The 22662-nt window shown below is 44.6% G+C and overlaps 1 protein-coding gene across 1 annotated transcript in view; it reads right to left on the bottom strand.

Moving 5' to 3' along the window:
• Positions 1-4089: 4089 nt before the first annotated feature.
• Nca (neurocalcin homolog) overlaps positions 4090-22662 on the bottom strand; it is a 100527-nt gene continuing 81954 nt past the window's right edge. Inside the window, exon 3 of the mRNA XM_050175788.3 lies at positions 4090-21706. Within this exon, the coding sequence (XP_050031745.1) occupies positions 21509-21706 (198 nt within the window). The 3' untranslated portion in view covers positions 4090-21508. The remainder of the gene's footprint in view (positions 21707-22662) is intronic.

Raw genomic sequence — 22662 nt, 5'->3', positions numbered from 1 at the left:
CCTCTGCTAAGGCACGCGGAAGCTTTGGCCCACATAGAGTTCCAAAGATGCATGACATTTTTAGTACGAAGCCCCTTGCTGCGGCACTTGCTTTTGTTTTTCTTATATACAATAATACTGTCTCAGAATACTCGAGAATATACTTTCTGTGTCCCTCTGTTGTGCTTCGCACTGCACCAATTAACCTATGGTCACGGCACTTTACCCTACCTAACCCTTCTGCATCCTGCACTGTGCTCGGATCTGCAGTGTTAGGAATGGCCGTACGGGGTGGCGACGTGCCAGCTATTTCAGGCCGCTGCACGTGTTCCAATCCAACCAGACGGGGCGCACTTCAGAGAACTGCGAATAACCGGCAGCCACGTGGCGCGGGGTCAGCTCAGGAATGTGCTACCCGCCAGCGCCACCCTTGACGGAGCAGAGTTCTACGAAGCCCCTCTGACGTCGGCTCCGGACCTTTACACCTGTGTGTGTGTGCAAAACGAGTATGTGAGCCCGCCTCCTCCAAAAGGGCGGGTCATCTTCGGTGACGTCGAACGGTGACGTCGAACGATGACTGGACGAACGTTTCCGTTCGCTTGGAATCAAGGGGGGAACAAGTGCTTATAAGCAGCGGTTGTCGGCTGCGAGTGTGTGCTCGTTGTCGCGCTCGTCGTAGTGAGACGCGTGCTCGTTGTCATGCTCGAGATGTACTAGTGAGCTGTGTGCTCGTTGTCGTGCGAGAAATGTACTCGTGAGCTGTGTGCTCGTAAGCTGTTTGCTGTATGCGTCGTCTTGCGGGCTCCGTATGGGAGTCACGCTAGACTGTCGATGTATGTCTTGTTTTAAGTGTAAATCCTGCAAATAAACCCTGCTCGCCTAGCCCTGTCGTCCCAAGGTCCTCCCAACGACTACGACCGCTCCAATCCCTACAGCAGAAAGTATGAAATATATTTCGTTTCTTGTGCCTCCTTTAAGGCTTTTCCAGGTCCACTGCCTGTTACTTCGCTTCCTGAAGAAAGTATTCATTATTCGGAGCCTATTCCTTTACGCGAATTCTACCAACATCTCTGCTTAGTGTTCCTAGAATCGGTGCCGTAGTTGCCAATTGCTTGTTCCCCAACCTGCTTTTTGTCCACTTTTGCACTGAAGTCGCCCATGGCAACAGTATGCTGCGTTTGCACCTTTCTCCTCGCTAATTCAGCATCGTCATAAAACTGTTATATTCCTACATCATCGTGAGCGGATATTGGAGCGTAGCCTTCTACTACCTTTATTCTATACCTCCCATATTCAGCTTTATTATATTACTATACGACTGCTACCCTCACATTAACGCTGTGGAATTCAATGTCACTCACCTTGTGGATCAGATATCCTATCAGGAAGACGTTTGTAGCAGAGGACGTGGCCGTTAGTCACCACTGTATAAGCATCATCGGTTCTTCTAACCTCACTAACGCCAATAATATCCCAGGCAATGCCTGGTAATTCCTCACTTGAGAGGGTTCGCGCATTCAAATGTTACCACGTTCAATTTCCAGTGGTTACCTGTCCAGATCCAAAGATTCTTAGCATCCTCTGCCGCGTCGCAGGTCTGGCCGCCGCCTTGGTCACGTTCTGCGCAGCCGCTGAGGATTGAGGGCCCTAGCTTAACTGCAGGAGTCGTGAGGCAGGTAGTGGTCACGTACTGTACCAGGGAGGCCAATTCTTGTTCTAATGAGGAAGTGCCTTTTAATGAAGTTCAGCGGGCCTTCGTGCACCTGGCCTACTAAGCGAGTCCAGTTTAACCCCACTAGCTCTCGCCATTTTTTTTTTTTTTTTTTTTTTTTTTGCCGGTGTAGCTAACGCAATAAAGCATAATAATTAAATGATTGCAGGGTGCCGTTTCGTGTAGTTCACTCTTTGATACCTGGTTTTTTGTGTCGACGTGTGCTTTTTTTCGTACAAGCATAATTGAAGCAAGGCGACGCTGTGACACACACGTTTCTTGAATGGCGAACTTCAGATATGTGAACGCGAAACACGTGGCTATCTCAACTACGAAACGTTTGGTACTTTGTTACGTATCTCACTCTTTCGTTTTTTCAGTCAAAGCTGAACACACTTTGCTTCTCGTCCATCGCGATCGCTCGACGATACTTACAGGCTTCCACTTAATCAGCAGTTAGTACTCGATCGGAGCTTACCAAAAGCGTTTCACGAAGGGGGGGAGGGGGGGGGGGACACGTGAGCGCGCGTCTCTGTCTAGTCCGTCCGTGCGCCGCCCGCACCGTACCTTGGAGGTAGTGCAAAGCTATGGCGAGCCGAGATGGCTGGCCGCTGACCGCACGCTTTCTCCACGAGCGCAGAGTGATGAACGCCGCGTCATAAGCGCGTTGAAGGGGAAGTCAGCAGAAGCGTTCGCTCCCCTCAGTTTGCGCTCTTCATCCCACCAGCGTCGCGACAGTGTGTTTGCGGTCATCGAGCGAGACCTGTTCCGTGTTCGCGCGAGCTCACGTGAAACCGTGCTTGCTTATTTAATAAGTAAGCGAATGTTTACTGCAAATATACGACCGATAAACCTACGACCTTTAATTCGCGTAATAGTGTAATACTTTGCTATCGCCATCAATGCTTCGCCTTTCGGGCGAAACTGCGACTTTCGTTTCTCTTCGAGAGGCGACGCAGTCGGAGTGGTGAAGATATTGCTACGGAATAGTATTACCAATGACAAAGAGGCGAGCAGTAAAAAGACGACGACGACGATTGGAGGCTAGCGCGGGCTGTTGCCTCTTGGCCAAGTGCGGCGTATTACGTTGTATATATACTTGTATATAGCTTTTCATCTGCGTCTTCTTACGTAACATATCTGGTGGAGGTGCTGGGTATCGATCCCAGTACCTCTCAGTACAATCCCAGTACAATATGGAAAAAGGTAAATGGGAGCTGGGAGAGTGTTGGAGGTACCTGTACAGGAAAAACATTGATTCACAGTGGAGAAAAAGAACTAGGAAGCTTACCAGCAAGTAGGCGGCCTGTAGGGTGGGCAACACAGCAAGAAAGAACGTCAAGCGGAAAGTCAGAGAGGCTGAAATAATCTCGTGGGCGGCAGCAATGGAAAAGAAACCTGCCATGAGTAACTACTTAAGAAGAAAAACACTAAATCAAGAAAGAAACAATTTATGATAACTCAAAGGGAAGCTCATTACTACTCGAAGCGAGATCAGGATGCCTTAGAACACGCATCTATAAAGCGACATATAAGAAGGAAGAAGCATGTGCTTGCTGCGGTAAAGCTAGGGAAACGATGGAGCATGTTTTATTAGAATGTGACGATATCTGCCCAGCGGTCGATTTAGGCACCACTGGCCTCCTTGAAGCCCTTACGTTCAGCGAGAGCAGAGGAAAAGTAAACATGTCCGCAATAGAGATTAGTAAGAGGCAATTGGAAGATTGGTGGAAGAAAAGTAGGGAAATGACAAAAAAAACGGAGACGTACAAAAGCAAAGTTCGCAATAGGGGAGCAGAAAATTCCGTTGTGGGAGTTCATATTGTTGTTCTTTTTTTACCCTAGGTAGGACATTAAGCAGTATAATAGCAAGAGCTTGGTGTCGCAACCCACCGCCCCCGCCCCCCCTCCAAAGGGGACGCTCATAACATCCATCCATCCATACATCCAGATATATGCTACAAAAGGCTACCCTTGGTAACACTACAGTGTTCTAGAATAGGGTACACTGTAGTAGCACATACAGTAACTCTAGGTGAAGATAAAGGTGAAGAGAGTAGCAGCACGGAACGTTCGCACTGGGACAAAGCATGCTTGCTCTCTCTCAGCTGCCGGCACTCGTCACGCAGGCGTTGCAACTGCGGGGTGCTGGCGGCCGTTGAGGGAACTCTGTTCGCGAGTGTCGTTGGGTGCGCGACATCACGCGAGCTTGTTCATTGCCAGTAGTACTGCAATTTCTGCCCATAAATCTACGAACATTAGTTCGCGTAATAGTGTAATACTCTGCTGATCGCTATCAATGCTTCGCCTTTGGGGCGTAACTGCGACTTGCGCGCCAGATTCACCCGGACTTCACGCCAGGGCATCAAAAACTCACTGGAGAAGCAGCCACACGTCTGTTCGGGAAGAACTGAACTTTATTAGCATTCAATCTACATAGCACGCGCTCTGAGAATGTACAGTTCTTTTTTTATATCTTTATCATCTCCGAGTACAATCAGAATGCGCAAAGGGGGAACCGTGATGACAAGACAAATAAAAATAGAGTACAAGAGGCAGCTCACACTCGCAAAATTCCCACTCGCCCCACGAGGAAGATGAAGAGATTCAACGCCGTCCACAGTCAACACACAATTATACACGAAACACGACGCAAGACTCACATAAGCGGGAAAGCAAAAATCTGAACAGTGCGTAAAATAAATATTTCTTGGTGTCACAGACTGCAACGAAAGGAGGAACCATCACACTTCCGAGACAAAACTGACCGGCCGCTCGCGTTCCCTTAGTCGCAAGAGCCGGCTTGAAAAAAAAAAATCCGTGGACATCTCGCGTGACCAGTTCTAGGGATCGACCAAATGTGCATTTCTGTGAATACCGTCGAAGTGAACAAGAAAATGCTGCATATGCAACTTGTTCTCGTCTGCAGCACAGCTCGTCACTCAATTCCTTCAGACTACTTGCAGCCAGCGGGACGACACAAAAGAGACACGTGAAGTTTCTGGGCTAATGAATGTGCCAGTTTTTTATGCCTATTACATCAATGGTACTCGCAGTTTGGCAGTTATTCTGCGCATCTCACAACACACCGATTTGACTACCATTTCTCCTTTTGAGCCAATCGGAGAGGCATCAGCTACCATCGGAGTAAAACATATCGAGTGCTTGGGGCAATAATTTAAAAAAACACATGGCACATCAGGACAGCTTTCAAAATAGCATCTTTGTTTCGAAGCCTTTTGATAAGGTACTAAGGGAGGCTCCTTGCAGAAAATTCACGTCCCGTACATCTGAAGCATTGTTGAAGCAGTGCGAAGCACAGATGAAAAGAAAAAAAAAGTGTTTTCGGAGCAGGTCCTGGCAACTCTATGCCACAGGGATTAACAAATATTACAAGTTCCAGAGTAGCTTTCTTTTAATGAATAGCTTCAAATAAAGAGCTCCAAATGTTCAGACGACAAATTCACAAATCCGTGGACAGGTCACCGGAAGTCCTTGCTTCCAACCCACCAGTGCACACGAACCCACAGACAACACAGGTGATTGTGTTCGCAGAGACGCACAACTATGTACGCACTTCCTTGCCACTGCAAATACTTTTTTTATTCTGCTTTTCATACCACGACAAAGTACTCAAGTAGACACCATGTCGATTGCATGAACGTTAATTAAAGCCTTACATTGTGTAAAAACTCCCCTCCTTTTTTTTTTTTCTTTGTACAAGAGACAGTTAGCAAAGTAGTGCAGTAGCCTCCTTCCCACAGTATGTGCCACTACAACGACTGGTTCCCCGTCTCTTTATTTGTGTAGACGGCTCTGCTTACAAACAAACCACAACAGTAACTTAGGTTTTGTGCACGAGTTCACAATTCACACTGCGAAACTAACCATGCATGAAACAATAAACCGTTTACCTAAGTTTTTGGGCTGTCTGTTTCTTAAGACACACTTTTTCATAACATGTTCAGGATCAGAAGCGAGGCCACAGTCTGGTTTGAAAACTTAACGCAGGCCTGCGATCTCGCAGCAATCGTCTGTAAGGCAACCGTTGACAGCAACTTCCCTCTTGCAGCAAGTATTCGTGAAACGGTAGGTGTTAGCTTATTCACTGAAGTTCCCGGAATGAAGCATTTCTCTCATTTCTAACCTTATAGACCAGCTGCCGATGGCACATTTATTATTACTAGACATTTAAAAGGTATTGCTTAAGAACACCTAAATTAGGAATCAAGGCAAGCAGTTTACCCTGCTTACGGTCAAATGTTCTTTGAGAAATCTATGGGACATGGTAGCGTCAAAGAGGCTTGAGAGGTCATGCGTAGGAAACACTACGTCTAGCGTCTAAGAAGCCCGCAGGCAATGGTGCCAAGTGAATTTCCCGTTCAAATGCAAGGCTTCAAAGTACCTTCTTGAGTAGCCAACACGAAGCAGACCTGCCAGGCAGCTGTGTACTACTATACTTGAAATTTTGAGTAAGGAAGAAGGTTAGATGGCTGAGTGCTTCTGCACAACTGACTGCAATTCACCAACTGAACAGCTTAAACATTTTGTCAATCTTCACAACAGAACATCTGCACTGAATTCAGGGGCAACTTCGATAGCTGTGCGTGAAACAAGTATCGCACATTGTCAGTTTGCAATAATATTCAGTTGGAAGCCAGAAGCTTCAGTTTAATATTCTAGCTTATGACAATGTTCTTACACTACCAATGCTTTCATGTTTAGGTTATGGTCAGCTGGTGTTCCAATATGTGGCCAGCTTGCTCTATCCACTAGTTTCACCTGCTTCTAAAGGGCACTTTCGTGCTGCGATGCTACAGACTGCAGATTTTTTTTCAAAATTGACAGACGAATGTAAAGTTATTATAGCATGTTCTACAATGCAGCTACTAACAGAAGAGTCGAAGTTCCTTTTCAAACATTTCTTTTAGCATGAAGTAAGTAAAAAGTTTGCCGCTCTATATATGCATGTTCTATATGCATCTATACAGACCTTGAGGAACTTTCTAGGCTACAAAGACAAAGTGCTAGGTGTGCAATAAGCACATTTAAATTTCCTGCCTCTAGTGGAGGGGTGCAGATAAGAATGCCACGGCCAACAAACACACTTGAGTTCCATGTTAAATTTTCATGCACACACACTGTCACTTAACAATGAGCAGTGAAAGGAGCCAACCATTCAGGTTCCACAGTAGAGATATCGTGAAGCAGCAAAACTTTCTCTTTACACTAAGAACTAATTTGAACCCCTTTCTCGTCAAATGCACGGCTACACTTGTTTAAGACCTCTTTTTAAGCCCAGAGTTTCAGCACAGAGCATCAGGTGAAGCGACTTTGCAGAAGCTACCGACATGTATGTCAACCTGGTCACACAAGCAACGGAACCAGGTTAAAACCAGGCAATGCTCTTGAGACATTTGCCTTCCAACAATTCTTCAAATGGTCTCAGTCTTCAACCAGGCCTCTATGCAAAAAAGCGTGGGCTTGTATACATATAATTAATGCCCTCATAGCGAAAAATCTGGTCTTGGAGTTCTTGGATGTGGTGAAAGAGTGGGCTGACTGAACGCTATGCCTGAAATCGGCAATGAAATAGTGAAACTGGCTTGTAAGTTAAACATTTGGTAGGAAAAAGAAAGCCCAAACATCTTGCTGCAGAAGCTCACCACACTAACAAACCTGCATATTTTAATAAATTCTTTCTGGCATGACTTGAGATTTTTCATTCGTCCTTGCTCTTTCTTTACAATAACACTACTAATTACATAGGCAGCTATGCAGGACGTGTAGGTAAATATTACATCCAACAAGCCAGCTGACATACGAATAAAAAAAAAGGAAACATAATATAATGCCCTCACAACTTCATACTTGCAGTCTACTAATGTAGCTTGGTGTTGACTGCAATCTAAGAGTGCACTAATGACAACGTGGTTGTCAGATACCAGTAATCGCCATAATTTGGGACGTTTCATTCTGTCTCTAACAATTCTGCATAAATTTAACATAGCTACTGTGTAAAGGTGTGCACCAACTAATTAGGAATGATCCAAAATCAAAATAGTAATTGGATGCAAGAACAAAATTTGTCCGAAGCAAACCACAAGCATCAGACACTACCTCAACTTACTAGACACTTTGGTGCATTAATTTTCTAGGGAACATTAATTGATGCCATCCTTGTGCTCACTTCTTGTCTTTAATGCTGCAAGACCGATAACTTCCAGTAACGAACCCTGCTGAACACATATACGATGCACAGCTTTCATGACAGGGCAGTATCAACACACAAAGTTAAAGAAAAAGTGCACGAAAACAGTAAGATTGTTGTCAAAGCTACAGCCTAAGGTTGGCAACTATTACAACCTAATATGGCAAACTTACACCCTAATACATCAAAACTTTTACGAGTTCATGGCATTTACACCGTTTTTACACCCTTACTGCAGAGGCAAACAACGCCATCACTGCCAACAGACAAGCCTTACGAAGAAAAAGCCACAATGTTTCCACAGAAATTGTTTCCACAGCTGTTCTTTTTTTGCTTTGCAAAGGCAGTAAACACTGTAATTGAGTCTGCTGGCTTACGTCCACACAAACATACACATAGAAGAGCATGTGCAATGTTTATGGAAACGCACATTAAAAAGGCTTAGTAAAGATTGACAAACACTGGAAAAAGAACAGGGCTAGCAAGAAAAGAAAAGCGGCAGTCGTCTCATACTGACACACTTTGGAAATTCACGATTATTACCATTCCTGCGTTACATGGAGGGCCGGTGTGCAAGACATGGTTTTACAAACATGCCAAGCAAAGATGTGTCTACTAGAGTCGGGTATGAGCTCAAAGGTTCCTAATGAATCTGCAGTCACCAAGGGTTTTTCAGTATGTCTCTTCAAAACAGTATTGGAGTTATGCGAGACGTGCACAAGCAATAGTACTATCAAACATATCTGCAGACACTACATATAGGCATCAGATTTCACGCCTTTTGCAAATTTGTCCTAATCGAAAGTGCCGTAACCGGTACCTTGGAAAGTAAACGGGACATGTCCTTACATGTGACTACACGCAGTCTACTGAAATGCCATTCAGAAGTGTTGAATATGCCTAGGTGACTTTACATAATAAGAGCCACATTAAACCGCAATGAACTTCCATTCTGTGACGTGCGACAGTTCTCGTCTGACCCTGAAGTTGCTTCCGGCACAGTGCAGACGAGCTCCAACAACCAATGCAAGTCCAGACTGAGCATCAGAAACATTACCGATTTGGAGTGAATATAAACCATCATTGTTCCCATACGTTGCTGTATTTCTGAACTTTCTGGTTAGATGAGCGCAAAAGTAATGCACAACACATCTCAAAACTACACTGCACTAGAGGCTACCAGAGACCACAGCTTAGTCTGAAGAACATGGAAAATAATGTGACAGCAGAGCCTGTACATATGTAACAATGTGAGCAGCCACAAATGCCCAAAGAATGGGCACTGTTCTTTTTTTTTTTCTTCCACTAGAACAGCACTAAGAACACCAAAGTTAGATCTCTGCCTGTGCTAAATAGTGTATGGTAGTGAATGCCGAATGAATGCCTGGTTTGGTGCTGCATAAATGTTTTTTCCCCCGTTGTCAATACCCAATTGTATATGTGTCATATCAGTGCACCAACATTATTTCTGGAAAAGCACATTATAAAGACTTTGTAAAGATTGTTAAACACAGGAAAAGGAACAAGGCTAGTAAGAAAATAAGAAGGGGCAGCTGTCTCATACTGACGCGCCTTACGAAATACCTTGGGTCACAGCACGGTGCTTTTAGTCAGGAAACAAATTAAACTGGCATGAGTGGTCAAAGAAAGTGGAATTTAGCAAGTGCTATTGCAGCAATGGCAAGAGCCCCACTAGACCTATGAGGACAGGCTACTGGGAGAAAATATGCAAAGCATAATGTGTTATTGCAGAAACCAAACAAAACTAAAGGAAATGAATTGCACCAAGAATGGCATGAAATGCAAGCGAGAACTTCGACGCGCACCAGGAGGGGCTCGCTCGAGAACTTGACACAAAGCCACACTGAAAATATTTCTCTCAGTGAGTCATCAAAGGTAGGCCCAAACACTTCCAGCCATCGTCGTGCTGTCTTGGGGTACCACTCGCAGGTAGTGCTACCTCAACCTTCAAATGAAGAATGCAGATTACAAGCTGGGACACCCCTGCTTTAACAAGCTACATGTCATGCGGATGACATTCATTCGTGCAACTAGACAAGATCAACATAAAACAAAGGCCAAAACTTGTCTACCACTGATGTGCTGGTCTTGAGAATGTCGAGAATATCGCAACAAAAAGAAAATGCTTTGACATAGGCTGTCGGCTTACAGCCTGTCTAAAAAACTACACAGCTGTATCATAAAAACCCGGCACCAAAGCATGGATCATGAGAGAATCATGCCAAGCAGCAAAGCACCATGTGTATGTATTTTAAACTCTACATCACGGCAGCAATGAATGATACGTTCAGTAGTGTCAAGATGTATAGCGCCCATCGTTATATAAACCAAAAAGTGACAGAGAAGCTGAGAACGTCCTAACGTCAGTACAAGCTACAGCCTAGATGCACCTTATTACAAGATCATTTGATGACGTTCACTGCGACATTGTTTTGCAACCAGTAAACAGCAGACATGACAGTTGTATCACTAGGGCAATCACACACACACAAAGAAAAAAAAAAGGATTTCATGCTCAGGATACCTGTGCACTCCGTTAAACGTCTCTACATAGGTCAGCACAAAGAGCTAGAATGTGAACTGTAATAAGCTTTTGGCTAAATCAAGTATTTCACAGATAATAAATAATAAGACGGACTCGTGCTCTACATGCTCAGCACCTGCCATTCGCACATGAAACACTCTTGACTTGTGCTTGGCATGTGCAACGTAAAGGCTAGAACTGTCAATCAGCCGAGAGTCAGAGCAACATTTAAATACGATACCAATTTTCGGTACTGTTCTACTGCAAATCCAACAGTGAAATGTAGTTAAATGTTTGCTACGAGGCCCAAGCCTGGGAACTTGAACTAGCCGCAATGTACAAGAATCACCCAATGCGAAACTGAGAACTGGGCAAGTTGGCCATATGGGGTGTGCAAAAAAAAAAAGAAAGCGGCACAAACACCAGAACAAACAGGAATTGTCCTGTCTGCGCCTCCTCTTATGCCTTCTGTTGTTTGTGCTGCATTTCTTTTTCCTTTCTTTTTTTTTTTTTTGCCGTGTGCCACCCAAAGTGAGCTGTCCTTAGTTTGGTCTGGCTTGGAGCAATACACCTGTTTCACAATAAAATACACCTACAGAGCTTGTCACTATAGAGCCTACTGTAGCAGACATGCTTAATTCAGTTCTGCACTATTTCCATCTAAACATCCAAATAACACAGAAACTTAAGTTCACAGCAACACTGGTGGTTTACACCGAGATCCAGAAGGTGCTGCTTGGAGCAGCCATGAAAGAAAGGAGTTATGCAGGTACCTAGGGAATTTGTGTGAACGAAACTTTAGTTTCTGCTACACCACCGTGTCCTGACGGCGCACTCACTTCCGTCAACCAACCGACACACCGTTGCTGGCTATCCTCCTCTCAATGTTGCACCTCCCCCTTCCTCGTTGCCACCACCATCCTCTCCACAGTACAACCACCACCACTGACCATAGCAGGTAAACCCACCACACAGGAAAAATGAGGCTTTACTTAACGAAAACGTGTTTCGGCTTATCCCTCACCGTTTCTCCCCACCTGCAATGCTGCCGCCAGGTCAAAACATGGCAACCACTTCCATCCATCCCAACATTGTAACTGATTCGGCACCTTTTGCATCTCGGCATAAACACACCATGGACGTAGCTGTGTCCAGCAAAAAGACCAACCTAAGACCTTTGTCTATTACCTACCAAGTACAATGGTGAGATATTTTTTTTTCTTCCTTCACTCTTGTACTGACCATAGCACTGAGGGGCACTTAGTACAAAGCCCTGGGTGACGCCAAGCGACCTGCAGAAAGGATGACGGCTCACGGAAAACCAGATGATCTGCCAGGGGAGTCGCACATCTGTGTTCCTTCTTCTCGGCGCTTCCGAGATGCTAGATGGACACGGTCACCACAGTAGGCAGGGGGTTTGTATAGACGGCTTGTCGCGTTGCCACAGTTATTTGCCTTCTCCTGTTTTCATTCCAGTGGTTGTGACTCTGAACAAATGACCGGTGAGTGAGTAGCAGTGGTTTAATGCTAAGCATGACATTACCTTCTAAAGGTCACACTGCTTACGCCGCACGGCATCAGCTTGTACCCGATACGCACCAATTCTCATGCATAGCTTGCAATAGTTCAAACTGCTGACGTTTAACTATGAGAAGCACATGATTTTCACAGTGTTTATCAAGGACCGGAACCAAGATGCTTTTGCAATATGCTAAACGGGAAAAGATGAAGAGTAGCTCAAACCTGAACACACATCGTAGCAGATTCACAGTCTTTATTTTCACAACAACACATGAAATTTTTACTGTCGATGAATCAAGCACGCCTCACCGGCTGCTGAATCGCAGAAAGCCATCGGCATACTGAAACAAAATCTTTTTTTCTGGTGCTTGAGACTGGACTAGAAAAAGCGATCTCAAGAACTGAAAGAACGTGCTGGTTTGTCGCCAAACAGTCATTCTAAATTCTGGGTATCATAACTCTGAATGAACGGGGGCACATTTGCCTTTCACACAATCACACAGGATGCAGCTTGGCTGACCAAGCACTTCACAACCTTTCACTCACAAAGTAAAAACGGAAAGCAAACACTCCCATTACAATGTTGCTGTCCCCCTTTTCGCAATAAATAAATAAGCACAGTACTTCTTGAATAGAGAGAAGAGAAAGATAATCACGGTGCAGTGCCAGATTGCACTGGAAGTGAAGCCAGGCAGGAAGACAGCAGGAAATACTGTTTGATTGGCATTAACCCTTAGCCGACATAGACGGAAGCAATACATGCGTTCTGTTCCAAACCAAAGTTGAGTTGTACCCGAAGTCATAACCACATTTGTGCCATCGATCCTTAACTGGTGAGTCCCAAGTGTTCCTGCATAGAGATATACGTGTATATACACACGTGTCAATGCAGATGGCGGCCACATTCAATACCATTCCACTTCTCCAGCAGAGAAAATAGACAGCCTAATGAAGTCAGTAAAGGTATTCAACATCGTTGCCACTTTACAAGGACTTTGCTGTCAACAGGGTCCAACTAATCAGCATTACTGTGACTGTTAAACAAAAGGGTGCCATACTAGTACTAAGCACAATTTTAAGCTATTATTTTCAACTACTATTCACTAGTGCCTTCTTGAATACTGTTATAGCATGGAATTTTTACTTTTCTTGGGGGAGGATGAGTGGGGGAGGCTGAGTTGGCCCAGTGTCCTGGCGCTTTGATGACTTTCTACGAGTCCTTGGCCAGCCGACTAAGTTAAAAGGGCTTTGAGACAGGTGCCATGTGTCAATGCGAAACTTCATATTTGACCAGCATGTTTTTTTTTTTTTTTTTTAGCTGTAGTGAAAGCCTGTCTGCTTTGACAGGTTGGCTTATGGAATTTGCCTTCCAGTGTGTACTGTCTAGCTGTTTAAGTGGCAAGCTTGGCTGCCTGCGATGCCACTAAGAATAGGAACACACTTTATGCTTCTGTAGATACATGTCCTCGTGGTAGTCTTGAAAGCAGGCAACATTTCCTTCATCAGACTGCAGGAGGCATCAGTTGAAAGCTGAGATAGTTACAAGGGAGTAGGTAAAGGTCACCCCTTCTTACTTGCTCATTAACTACTTCTCCATAACAGCCACATTCTCAAAGAGAAGCTGCCTCCAATGCCTTGGCAGATTTCCACATCAATGACACAAACTGTGTTTCAGTCTACAATGACCAAATAACCTGCGAGGGTTTGGAACAGAACACTAAGTTGAATAGGATCATTGCTTTGAATGTTTGGTGAGGGAGTTCATCATAAGGGCTGTCCATAAAGGAACATTAAAGGCAGACATTGAATCACAGTAGATTAACATATCACCTATGTGAAACTCACAGCAGTTGCTATAGATCAAGAAGTGACTTAAATGCAGATGAAGTTGCAATCGAAGAGGCGACACAATTTTTTTCACAGTGCAAGTTCAAATCGCCTGTGACAAGCAGAACCTCTTGGATAGGAAGCCCACAATGTGCTGGAAATCTCTGAGGTCATGCTCTGTTGGGAACATTTTATTTTTAATGAAGGTGCCGCACAGAGGGCGCCACACACTTCATACAGCACTGACAGAGCAGTGCGGACAGGTAACACTAGCAAGCTATTTCTGTAGGAATACACAGCTAAGTTGGCGACACTTCCTTTTTTTAGCATGTTGTAATGCAACACCATTAACATTTTTGCTATCACTAGACGACTACAACCAGTTAAAAACATGGCAGATTGTCGTGGAAGCTGGCACTGTTATGTTCACAGCAGTGCTGACAATTCTGCCTTACACTTAGCATCACATACTCGCTAAAATGCTCCATTCACATTTAGAGGAAAATTTTGGACACCTGGAAGTATGCTAGTATATCCCTCCAGCTTCATCTAATAATTGCCTTTAATGTTCCTTTAATAAAAACAATGTTAACCCTGTTTCCGCAATGAAATTTTAGTCCAGAGTAGCTTGCTGTGTAGCAGCCCATGCAACAGTTAACCGCTTTGTGAATCGGATCACTCGCAACACACATCAATACGTGCTTGAATGGGTGACGTGTAAGCTGCTGTAAAACTTGCTCGTGTTGCGTGTTTACTCTTCATCTCTGCAAACTATAATGCAAGACTCAATTATGAGTGAACAGCAATTAAATGTGCTGGTTTCTCATCACCTCTTCCATCTGCCATCACACAGTACGGGGCATCAAATACGTTCACCAAGAAAGCTTTTCGATTTAGCTTTGACGTCAACAGTAGCATGATCACAGGAATGTGCAATGACAGTGTGAACACAGCACGAAGCACGGCATAATTTTCATATTAATTAAACTGAAGTTATTACAAAAGAATGTCTCTTAATCAAAATGTTACAAAGTCAGGTCTACTAGCTACCGAAGTGTCGGTGTGTATTCCGGGAGATAGCACAACACAAATGCACATGACAAAAAGAGAAACCACCAAACATTTTACATACACAATCCAGCACAAGCGACAATTCAGTAATTCAAAGCAGGAGTAATATAAAGTGATCATACTGGTCGCGAGTCGCAATCTGGCATATAATAGTGGGTCTCGACAAATATATGCTCGCACTACAAGTGTCCACAGAAGCAATGTTACAGAATGCGGATAAAGTCAGTATTCGAAGTGACTCAGTGTAGTAGGTGCATGGAATAGATGTCAAAAAAGTGCAACAGCTTGAGTATGAAAACACCTCGAAGGGGGTAGGGGGGGGGGGGGCACATCTGTACCATAAACACCACATAGGCAAACACAATTAGAGACAATATTAGTTCATCGTGATCAAGCCGTAACGGCGCAAGTAGCGAGAAATACAGTAAAAAGGGAAAGCACCAGCAGTCACAGCAGCAAGCTTCAAGCTTCGGCACTCCCTGTCGGAAGATGACTTGCGAGATTCAGCAGCACACTTGATTTGACAAGGACCAGTAAGAGACAATTAGTAAACGTTTCAGTCTTGCACAAATCGTCTGATACAAAAGATAATTGTGCAAACAGGTTTCGTACACAATAGAACGACTAAGGAATATTATATTTTGGCTCAAGCGGCTGCAACAATGGCGCACTCAGTTTAACACTGCCGCGAAACGGGGCACGCATGCAAATAGTGACAGGCTGGTCTTGAAAAATACGGAGCACTAACGACTCGTCGGGTCACATGTTCCATACGTCGCTGCTTTATTCCCACCCGCAAGAAGGAAAGCAAAAAGAGAAACAGCTGGCAACCATGCAAGTCACGGTGAAGAGGACCAACTTCATTACAACGCACAGAGAATGCAACTGCAAGACCTCGCGGTAATGAGAGTCTGTGAGTGTTAAGGCACACCACAGTCTGCACACATTACAAATGAATAGTCCTTTTTTTTTTTTCTCACTCACGGCAATGACACATCAGGCTTTTTGAAAGATCGCACAAGAAGAATCCTACCATACACGGTTTGGAGAAAAAGAAAAAATAACTTCACGCACTTAACTAGTAGAACAGTTATAAGCAGCAAGCAAAGGAGACACCCGTGCATGATGCAACATGTGCCAGCGATCGGATGATCTTATGTAAAAGAAAGAACGGTGAGAGAGTGCGTAGACTCCTAAATGCATGCTTAGAGTGCCGCAATCAGCATGCACTAGGGTTTACGTCATTGCCACCAGAGGGTGCCAGTATGCAGAATACTCTAGACACCAAGGAGTGTCACTTCTGAGATTATCGTAAAGCAACACCAAAGGGCACAGGGGCGCAGCGTTTCCTCCTGCCTATTCTTATTCCAAGATTCGAGTGTACTATTTTGTACATACAGCCTGCAACACGGAACAGAAACACTCACAGACTCGTCATGTATTTCAAAGCCTGCAGCGCAGAGCCGTTGCACCTTTTTTTTGTTTGTTTCTGTCCGGTCTGCTGTCCATTCACATCGTGACACTTTTGAGCAATGCCTGGGGCCAACTTACAGTCTCCTCTCCCTGCCCTTTCATTGTTACACCCTTGCCCTAACCCCACAGTATTAACAAGATCGAAATGACGTCTGTGTTGCTGGACACCAGAATTCGCACTTTCAGACCACCGACAATGTCGCCAAAGCTGTACAAAACCTTGCGGCGACCATAGGAAAGACTGCGTTGCCACACAGAGCCAACGGGAAGGGCGCCATCGGCGCAAACAACCTTGCGGTTGACACGACTCCACAAAAAACTTTTCGATATCTTTCCTCCAAGCCGCGAATTCCTGATAGGCCTTGCGAAAGCACCGTTTGCAGGTACAATCACCGGGCATCATGCCTAAGGTGCATCAAAATCACTGGGAAAGCCAGAAACAGGTGATGTGTGGGGAGGGCAAAGACTTTTCAAAGGTTAGTGGACTGCGATAAAGTAGCTGAAGTGAAACCAGAAGAGCATCTTAAGTAGACAGTGGCGTAAGGTCAAACTGCCCTCGGCACTTGATAAAGAACTCTTTCATGGGAACCAAACAACTTCTACAGAGGCCGCTTTTAGATGTAAAAAAAGGAAGTGGAGGAACGCTCATCAAATCTGCAAAAACAAAAGATATTTCAAAGCCAAGGTCTTCCAAGTCTCAGCTCTGATCTTAACGGGATGGGTATGCCCGAATTTGACACCAAAAGTATGATGTTTTCTATGCTACTGCACTGAAAGAAGACCGAGAGAGATAGGAGAGACAAACTGCTGTTTCGAATGCAAAGAAAAACTAAATAAGAACAAAAAATCCTGCCGAGGATGCAAAAGCCAGATTGAGCTGTGTGCTCCCCCTAGAAGTTCGGAGTGGCGAAAAATCTGCCTTCTGAGGAGTCCCAACGACAACAACCTGAGCTAAGAATGACATAAGATGATAATGTGGCCTTGAGTGTGATCACATGATTCTAAATATAGTATACTCATTTGGCAACCCAAGACAAGCCCACAGAACAAGCTGAGTTGACGAATGATTTGAGCAAAACAAACAGGAGGAATAAAAATGAAAAGAGGCAAAGGTGCAAGCCTTCTACAGCTTGCATCTTGAAACATACACGGCAGACATCTCTTAGGGTATCCATAAGGACACGCCACATAAATGTTCAAAATAAGATACAAAACATCCAAGAACTTCATGACACTGCTCGGACAGAAAATGCAACATCGCACAAAATGCAAGGAAGACCGTAAATCCCAATCACCGCCTCAACAGCCATCATTTCTGCACAATAACAAGAAGTCAAACACCAAGCGCTCAGAATGCACTTGCAGCTTTATGATCACAAAAGTGTCTAAACCGTGCACGAAGGAGACAAAAAGCCTTCAAGTCATTGAGTAGCCAGATTGCAGCTCTACGACTGCCAGACACAGTACTCCTTTAATTTACCACGCGCACTTGAATTTTGAGTAGTGTCGCGTAAGTGCGTGTCACAGCACAGAGCATGAGAGGTGTCCCAAAAAGGGTGCCAAGCGTCACACCTTCAAATGAACACTCGAACAATTCTTTAGGAACGCCATTAGAGTCCACTTATCTCCATAATGAGTACCCGCACGACTCTTCAAAAGCTGGGTCGAACGGTATTACGGAGCATTAATGGCCACTGATCCCCACAAATGAGGAAAATGCGGGAAACGGGCAATGAAATCAGTGGTGCAAACGAACACAGAATGTTGGATCAATGGCACTTTGGGAGTTTGAAAGGAGTACTGACACATGTTATATATATATATATATATATATATATATAAGTTGGAGACAACAGCTCTCACACATAAAACTGACTCTTTTAGCAAGCAGGAAGGTTGGGAAACGTATTCGATACTAAAGTCGGTCTAGAAATGCTGGACTGGCATCACCAACATTTGTGACGCCCTGACCCAGAGATAAACTTACTGATGGTGTGTGACAATAAGGTTAGCGAGCGAATGATGATGTCACCCTTAAGAAAGCAAATGAGAGTACGGCGCAAGTCTCTTTTTGGCTGTCCCGAAGTATCGCAACTGCAGCAGTTGCAGGAACAAAGTGAGCCAGCGTACTGCAACGCATACACCTCCTGTGTACCGAAGCAGTTTTGTAGAAACAAGCATTAAAGTAAGCTATTTAGAGTGCTCCAACACTTGCCGCTATCCTTTCGAGGGTTTAGAATAATCGAACCTTCATTTAATGCAAAAAGAGTCAGTTGAAAATGTCATGCCAGTACTCCCCTTGAAACAGATGCGACAGCGCGATGCAAGAAATGCAACGAAGGCATTTTTTAGAAACTTTCTACAGAACAAACCTAGTAACATTAGAGGGTTGCCATCAGACAAGAAAAACTATGCGTGCTTGAGCATGAAGCAAGCGGGCAATGATAAGGCAACAGAGCCCAACAGCCCGCAAGCACCGGACAAGCAGTTAACGAGGACCTAAAAGGACGCCAGTGTTGCGTTTACAGAAAGCAGCATTTACGTGCAGTAACATCCATTTTTCTTTTTTTGCACAACACGCCTGTGCTGCGGCTTTGCAACTTAAGTAGCGTTAGCATGTTACCACACCAGTGCTTTGCTGTAGAGACCACCAAGCAAAGCAGCAGCCAAACATCCTGTTTCAGTGCTCGCAATTCCATGCAGAGCCAACACTGTTTAAAACAAAGGTCATGGCCCCTGGCCATGATTTGTCCTCGCATGCCGGCTCTGAGAGAGCCATTTTCTCAGGTGCTTCCATTTTTAAGCAAAGTCAAATAGTCTGGCTCTACATTGAAGCACTGGCTTGCAGCACCCTCGGGTTTCGTCAACCAGCATGCATTGACAAAACCGGTTTCGTGGGGTCAGAAATTTTTAACCTTGCATTTAACAATGCTATACACTTCCATTACAAAGTCATATCGAAGTCATACCGAAGGAGACAGGCATGGCGGCTCTCTCAGCTAAACTGTTGTTCACATTCAAATTTCACAAACAAGTGGCACTTATTTGGCGCTGCAATTTGTTTAATGCCATGTTTAGATGCAGTATGACTCGTCTGCAGTTGTGAGGCACCAACGCACTATTTTCATAGTGAAGGAAATGCTGGCGCCATCTGTCACTAGAAAGCCAAACCTCTCCACCTTCTGCCTTAAGACCTCTCCACATTCTGTCAATGTTCATATTCCTAAAAAAAAAAAAAAGACAGTGCCACTATTTCTCTCAGAAAACTTGCGTCCTTAAGATGAGCATTGCCACAGACATCTAAATCTAATTCTGTCTGTATTAAATGAGCAGACACTGCACCCGAACGTGGTATTAAACTGTGAAACACTGACAGCTGAGCATGAACAAAACAGCACTTCCACCAGGAGGGCCATTAACCTTTGCCTCGAAAACCAATACAGCATTCAGTACAGACCGGCCCGAGACTGGAAACAAGTAATCACTGCCTTTCACAATGAGTGGTGCAGAAGGTGCAAGAGCAGTGCAGACAGTGCTGTATTCACATGCCACACTGATGGCGCACTCTGCGCAGAACTGGTGTGGCCTAGTGGCACCGGTGCAAGCCAGGGGCCAGGTCTACCGGAATGATCGCTTTTGGCGACACTGCTTCATTCTAGCGTAACACCAAATTTCTGCGTAATGCATCGCTCAGGCGCAGGATATACAGCAGTGGCACGAAGTGCATGTCATCCGTAATGTCACTTGCGGTTCTTCATTGGGTAGTGTATGTACTTAACACAGCTGTTTGCCTGTTTGCTTGGTTGCATTGCTTTCGTACCACCCACCCACTAGCACTTCGTGTTTGTGATTGGCCTCGTCATATTCTCTGAGGGTGCAGCCAGCTAAGAAAGATGAGCAAGCGCATTTAATAATGTCTTGCTGCAACAGAAAGTGTATTAGTTGAACACGACAGAAAGTCTCTAGACAAGTGTGCATTGAATGTTACGACTGCCCATAGCTTGGCCTGTTTGATGACGTGATGGCAACTGAATGTCTGGTTAAAAAAATTCACTAGGATTAAAGCAATAATGAATTTATAGATCTACACTTACAACAAGCATGCATCACAAAAATAACGGCGACAACAAATATGTCTGTCTGCACGTAAACGTTTTCATCAAATCAACTTCCCCTGGTTCTGGCAATCAGCATACGCTGACAGAAACCTGCCTGAAGACTAATATTCAGCCTTAATGTCAATGCCTTTGACAACCAAGCATCACAAAAAAACAATGCCAATGTGAGATGTGTCCACACATGCTTTCTCAACTCTCTTGCACATGAACATTCTTGCAAATGAACGTTATTTTATCAGCATTGTTAATCAAACGAGCATATCTAGTTAAATGAAAATTTCTCTTGGGCTAGTGATCTAGAGTTTTTATACAAAGTAACAAAACTGCTACCCCAGAAATACATAATTGACAGACTGCATTTCTTTCCTTTGCATATTGTTTGGTTTATTATTTTTTTTCACCATGTCCATAATTTTCCGAGCAAATGAACAAGTTAATGCCTCCCCGTATGCGTGGTCACCATCATACTTAACCAGGACAAGCCTTAAACACCCTTTCTGCATTTCCTGCAGAAGGTGCTTGAGATTTCCGGTTGTCGTGCCTTGAACGAGCTAACTTAAAGCGTCTTCCTTTCAAAGCATTGAAGCTTTGCTCCATATAGCCCATATTTGCTAAAGTTAGCCGGCTATAGGCATATTGTCCAAGTTGAGGCTGTCACCAACTGTACATAATGCGTTCTGGCAGTTATGGTTGAAACGAACAAAACTAAATGAAACACCTTTCACTGGATCAATCAAATGGCACCTGCCAAAAGTCACATACCACCAGAATTCATCATTCCAGGACACAGCTCCAGCCCGTGGTGTCAAAACTCGCAAAAAGCATTGTTACAGTGGAAGCTGAGAAAGAGCGAGGGAATCGGAGGAGGGAGCACACAGAGCGAGGCTTCCCCAGTGAAAGTAAGAGAGAAAAAAGAGAGCTCTCGTGCTCGGTCGTGATTGGTGGGTCTGACGGGAGAGGAGGAGGCAGCAGCAGCTTGATGCACCGGTGAGTGGGCAAGGGCAGCGCAAGAGGGCGGCGGCGGCGGCGGCAGGAGGCAGTGGCGGCGGCGATCAGTGGGAGGACTGGGGGTCGCACTGGAGTAGCCGCACAATCGAGGGATCACTTTTGGCGCCCTCAATAAACTCCTCCAGCGAGAGTTTTCCGTCCATGTTCTTGTCCATCTGCCGGAAGATCTTGTCGGTGCGCTTCTCGGGCGTCGACTCGTCTTCCGGCATCTTCATCACAGACCCCACCATCTTGTAAATGGCCTGCGAGGGGGGGTAGTCCAGAGGAGAGAGACGACCGAGTGAGCGAGAAGCATCTCCGCTAGACTGCACTAACCAAGAACCACGGGCTAATGGCAAAAAAAATTTTTCAGAATGTATAGAAAGCCTCGTTTTGAATAGTATACAGATAAAGAGTAACATCCATGCAAAAGGTTACATTTGAAATGCAAGTGGATGCATCATGGAAAAAAAAAATCTCATTACCACTTGCCAGGAGTGACTCGCAGCCCACAAAATTGAGAACCAGTGGGGTTGCTCAGCGTGACGTCCGAGATTAGGCAATGCCCCCAGTGCTGTGAAAATCTCAGACGTGACGATACTGGTATTTCTGGTATACTGGTACTGGTATACTGGTATCATATCCACTAACAATCAGGTGCATGTGTCATTTGCTTAGGCGTTCCTTAAAGGCTAATAAGCAAATTACCGGCCTTGAAGCTTCATCGAGATTGTTTCAGTAGTATGCGCTACTCTAAAGCCATTTTAGGCAAAATGAGATTTTGTTGCACTTTGCCTTAAACCATTTGTTGTTGAATGATTACTGTTGCCTGCACGGAAGTTTACAAGAAAAAAAAATAGATTAAAAATATTTCAAAATAAGGCACTACGGTTTTTTTATTCCAAGTATTCCCACCACAGCGGCATCAGTGCTCCTTGAAATCTGGTGGGACTACCTACACTTCACTTGTCGATGACAAGTGGCTGCAATAAAGTTACTTTACATGCTTCATCATGATTGCACCTGTACACCCAAGCAGAATCACTCTAACCTGCCAGATCATTATTCGAGTGTAAGCCACCATGATAAGCAACTCGTGCTGTATATCACACACTGCAATGCATTTGATTTCCTTTTCTTCAAAGGTTTATGTATAACGTGGAGCCGCAGGAAGTTGTTAAATATGATTGTGTAGATAGCTCTGCTGCTTAAGTGGAAT

Source organism: Dermacentor andersoni, chromosome 9 (assembly GCF_023375885.2).
Source record: "Dermacentor andersoni chromosome 9, qqDerAnde1_hic_scaffold, whole genome shotgun sequence".
NCBI lineage: Eukaryota > Metazoa > Arthropoda > Arachnida > Ixodida > Ixodidae > Dermacentor > Dermacentor andersoni.
The sequence above is the reverse complement of the archived record's forward strand: the minus strand, read 5'-3'. Positions and strand labels throughout refer to the sequence as shown.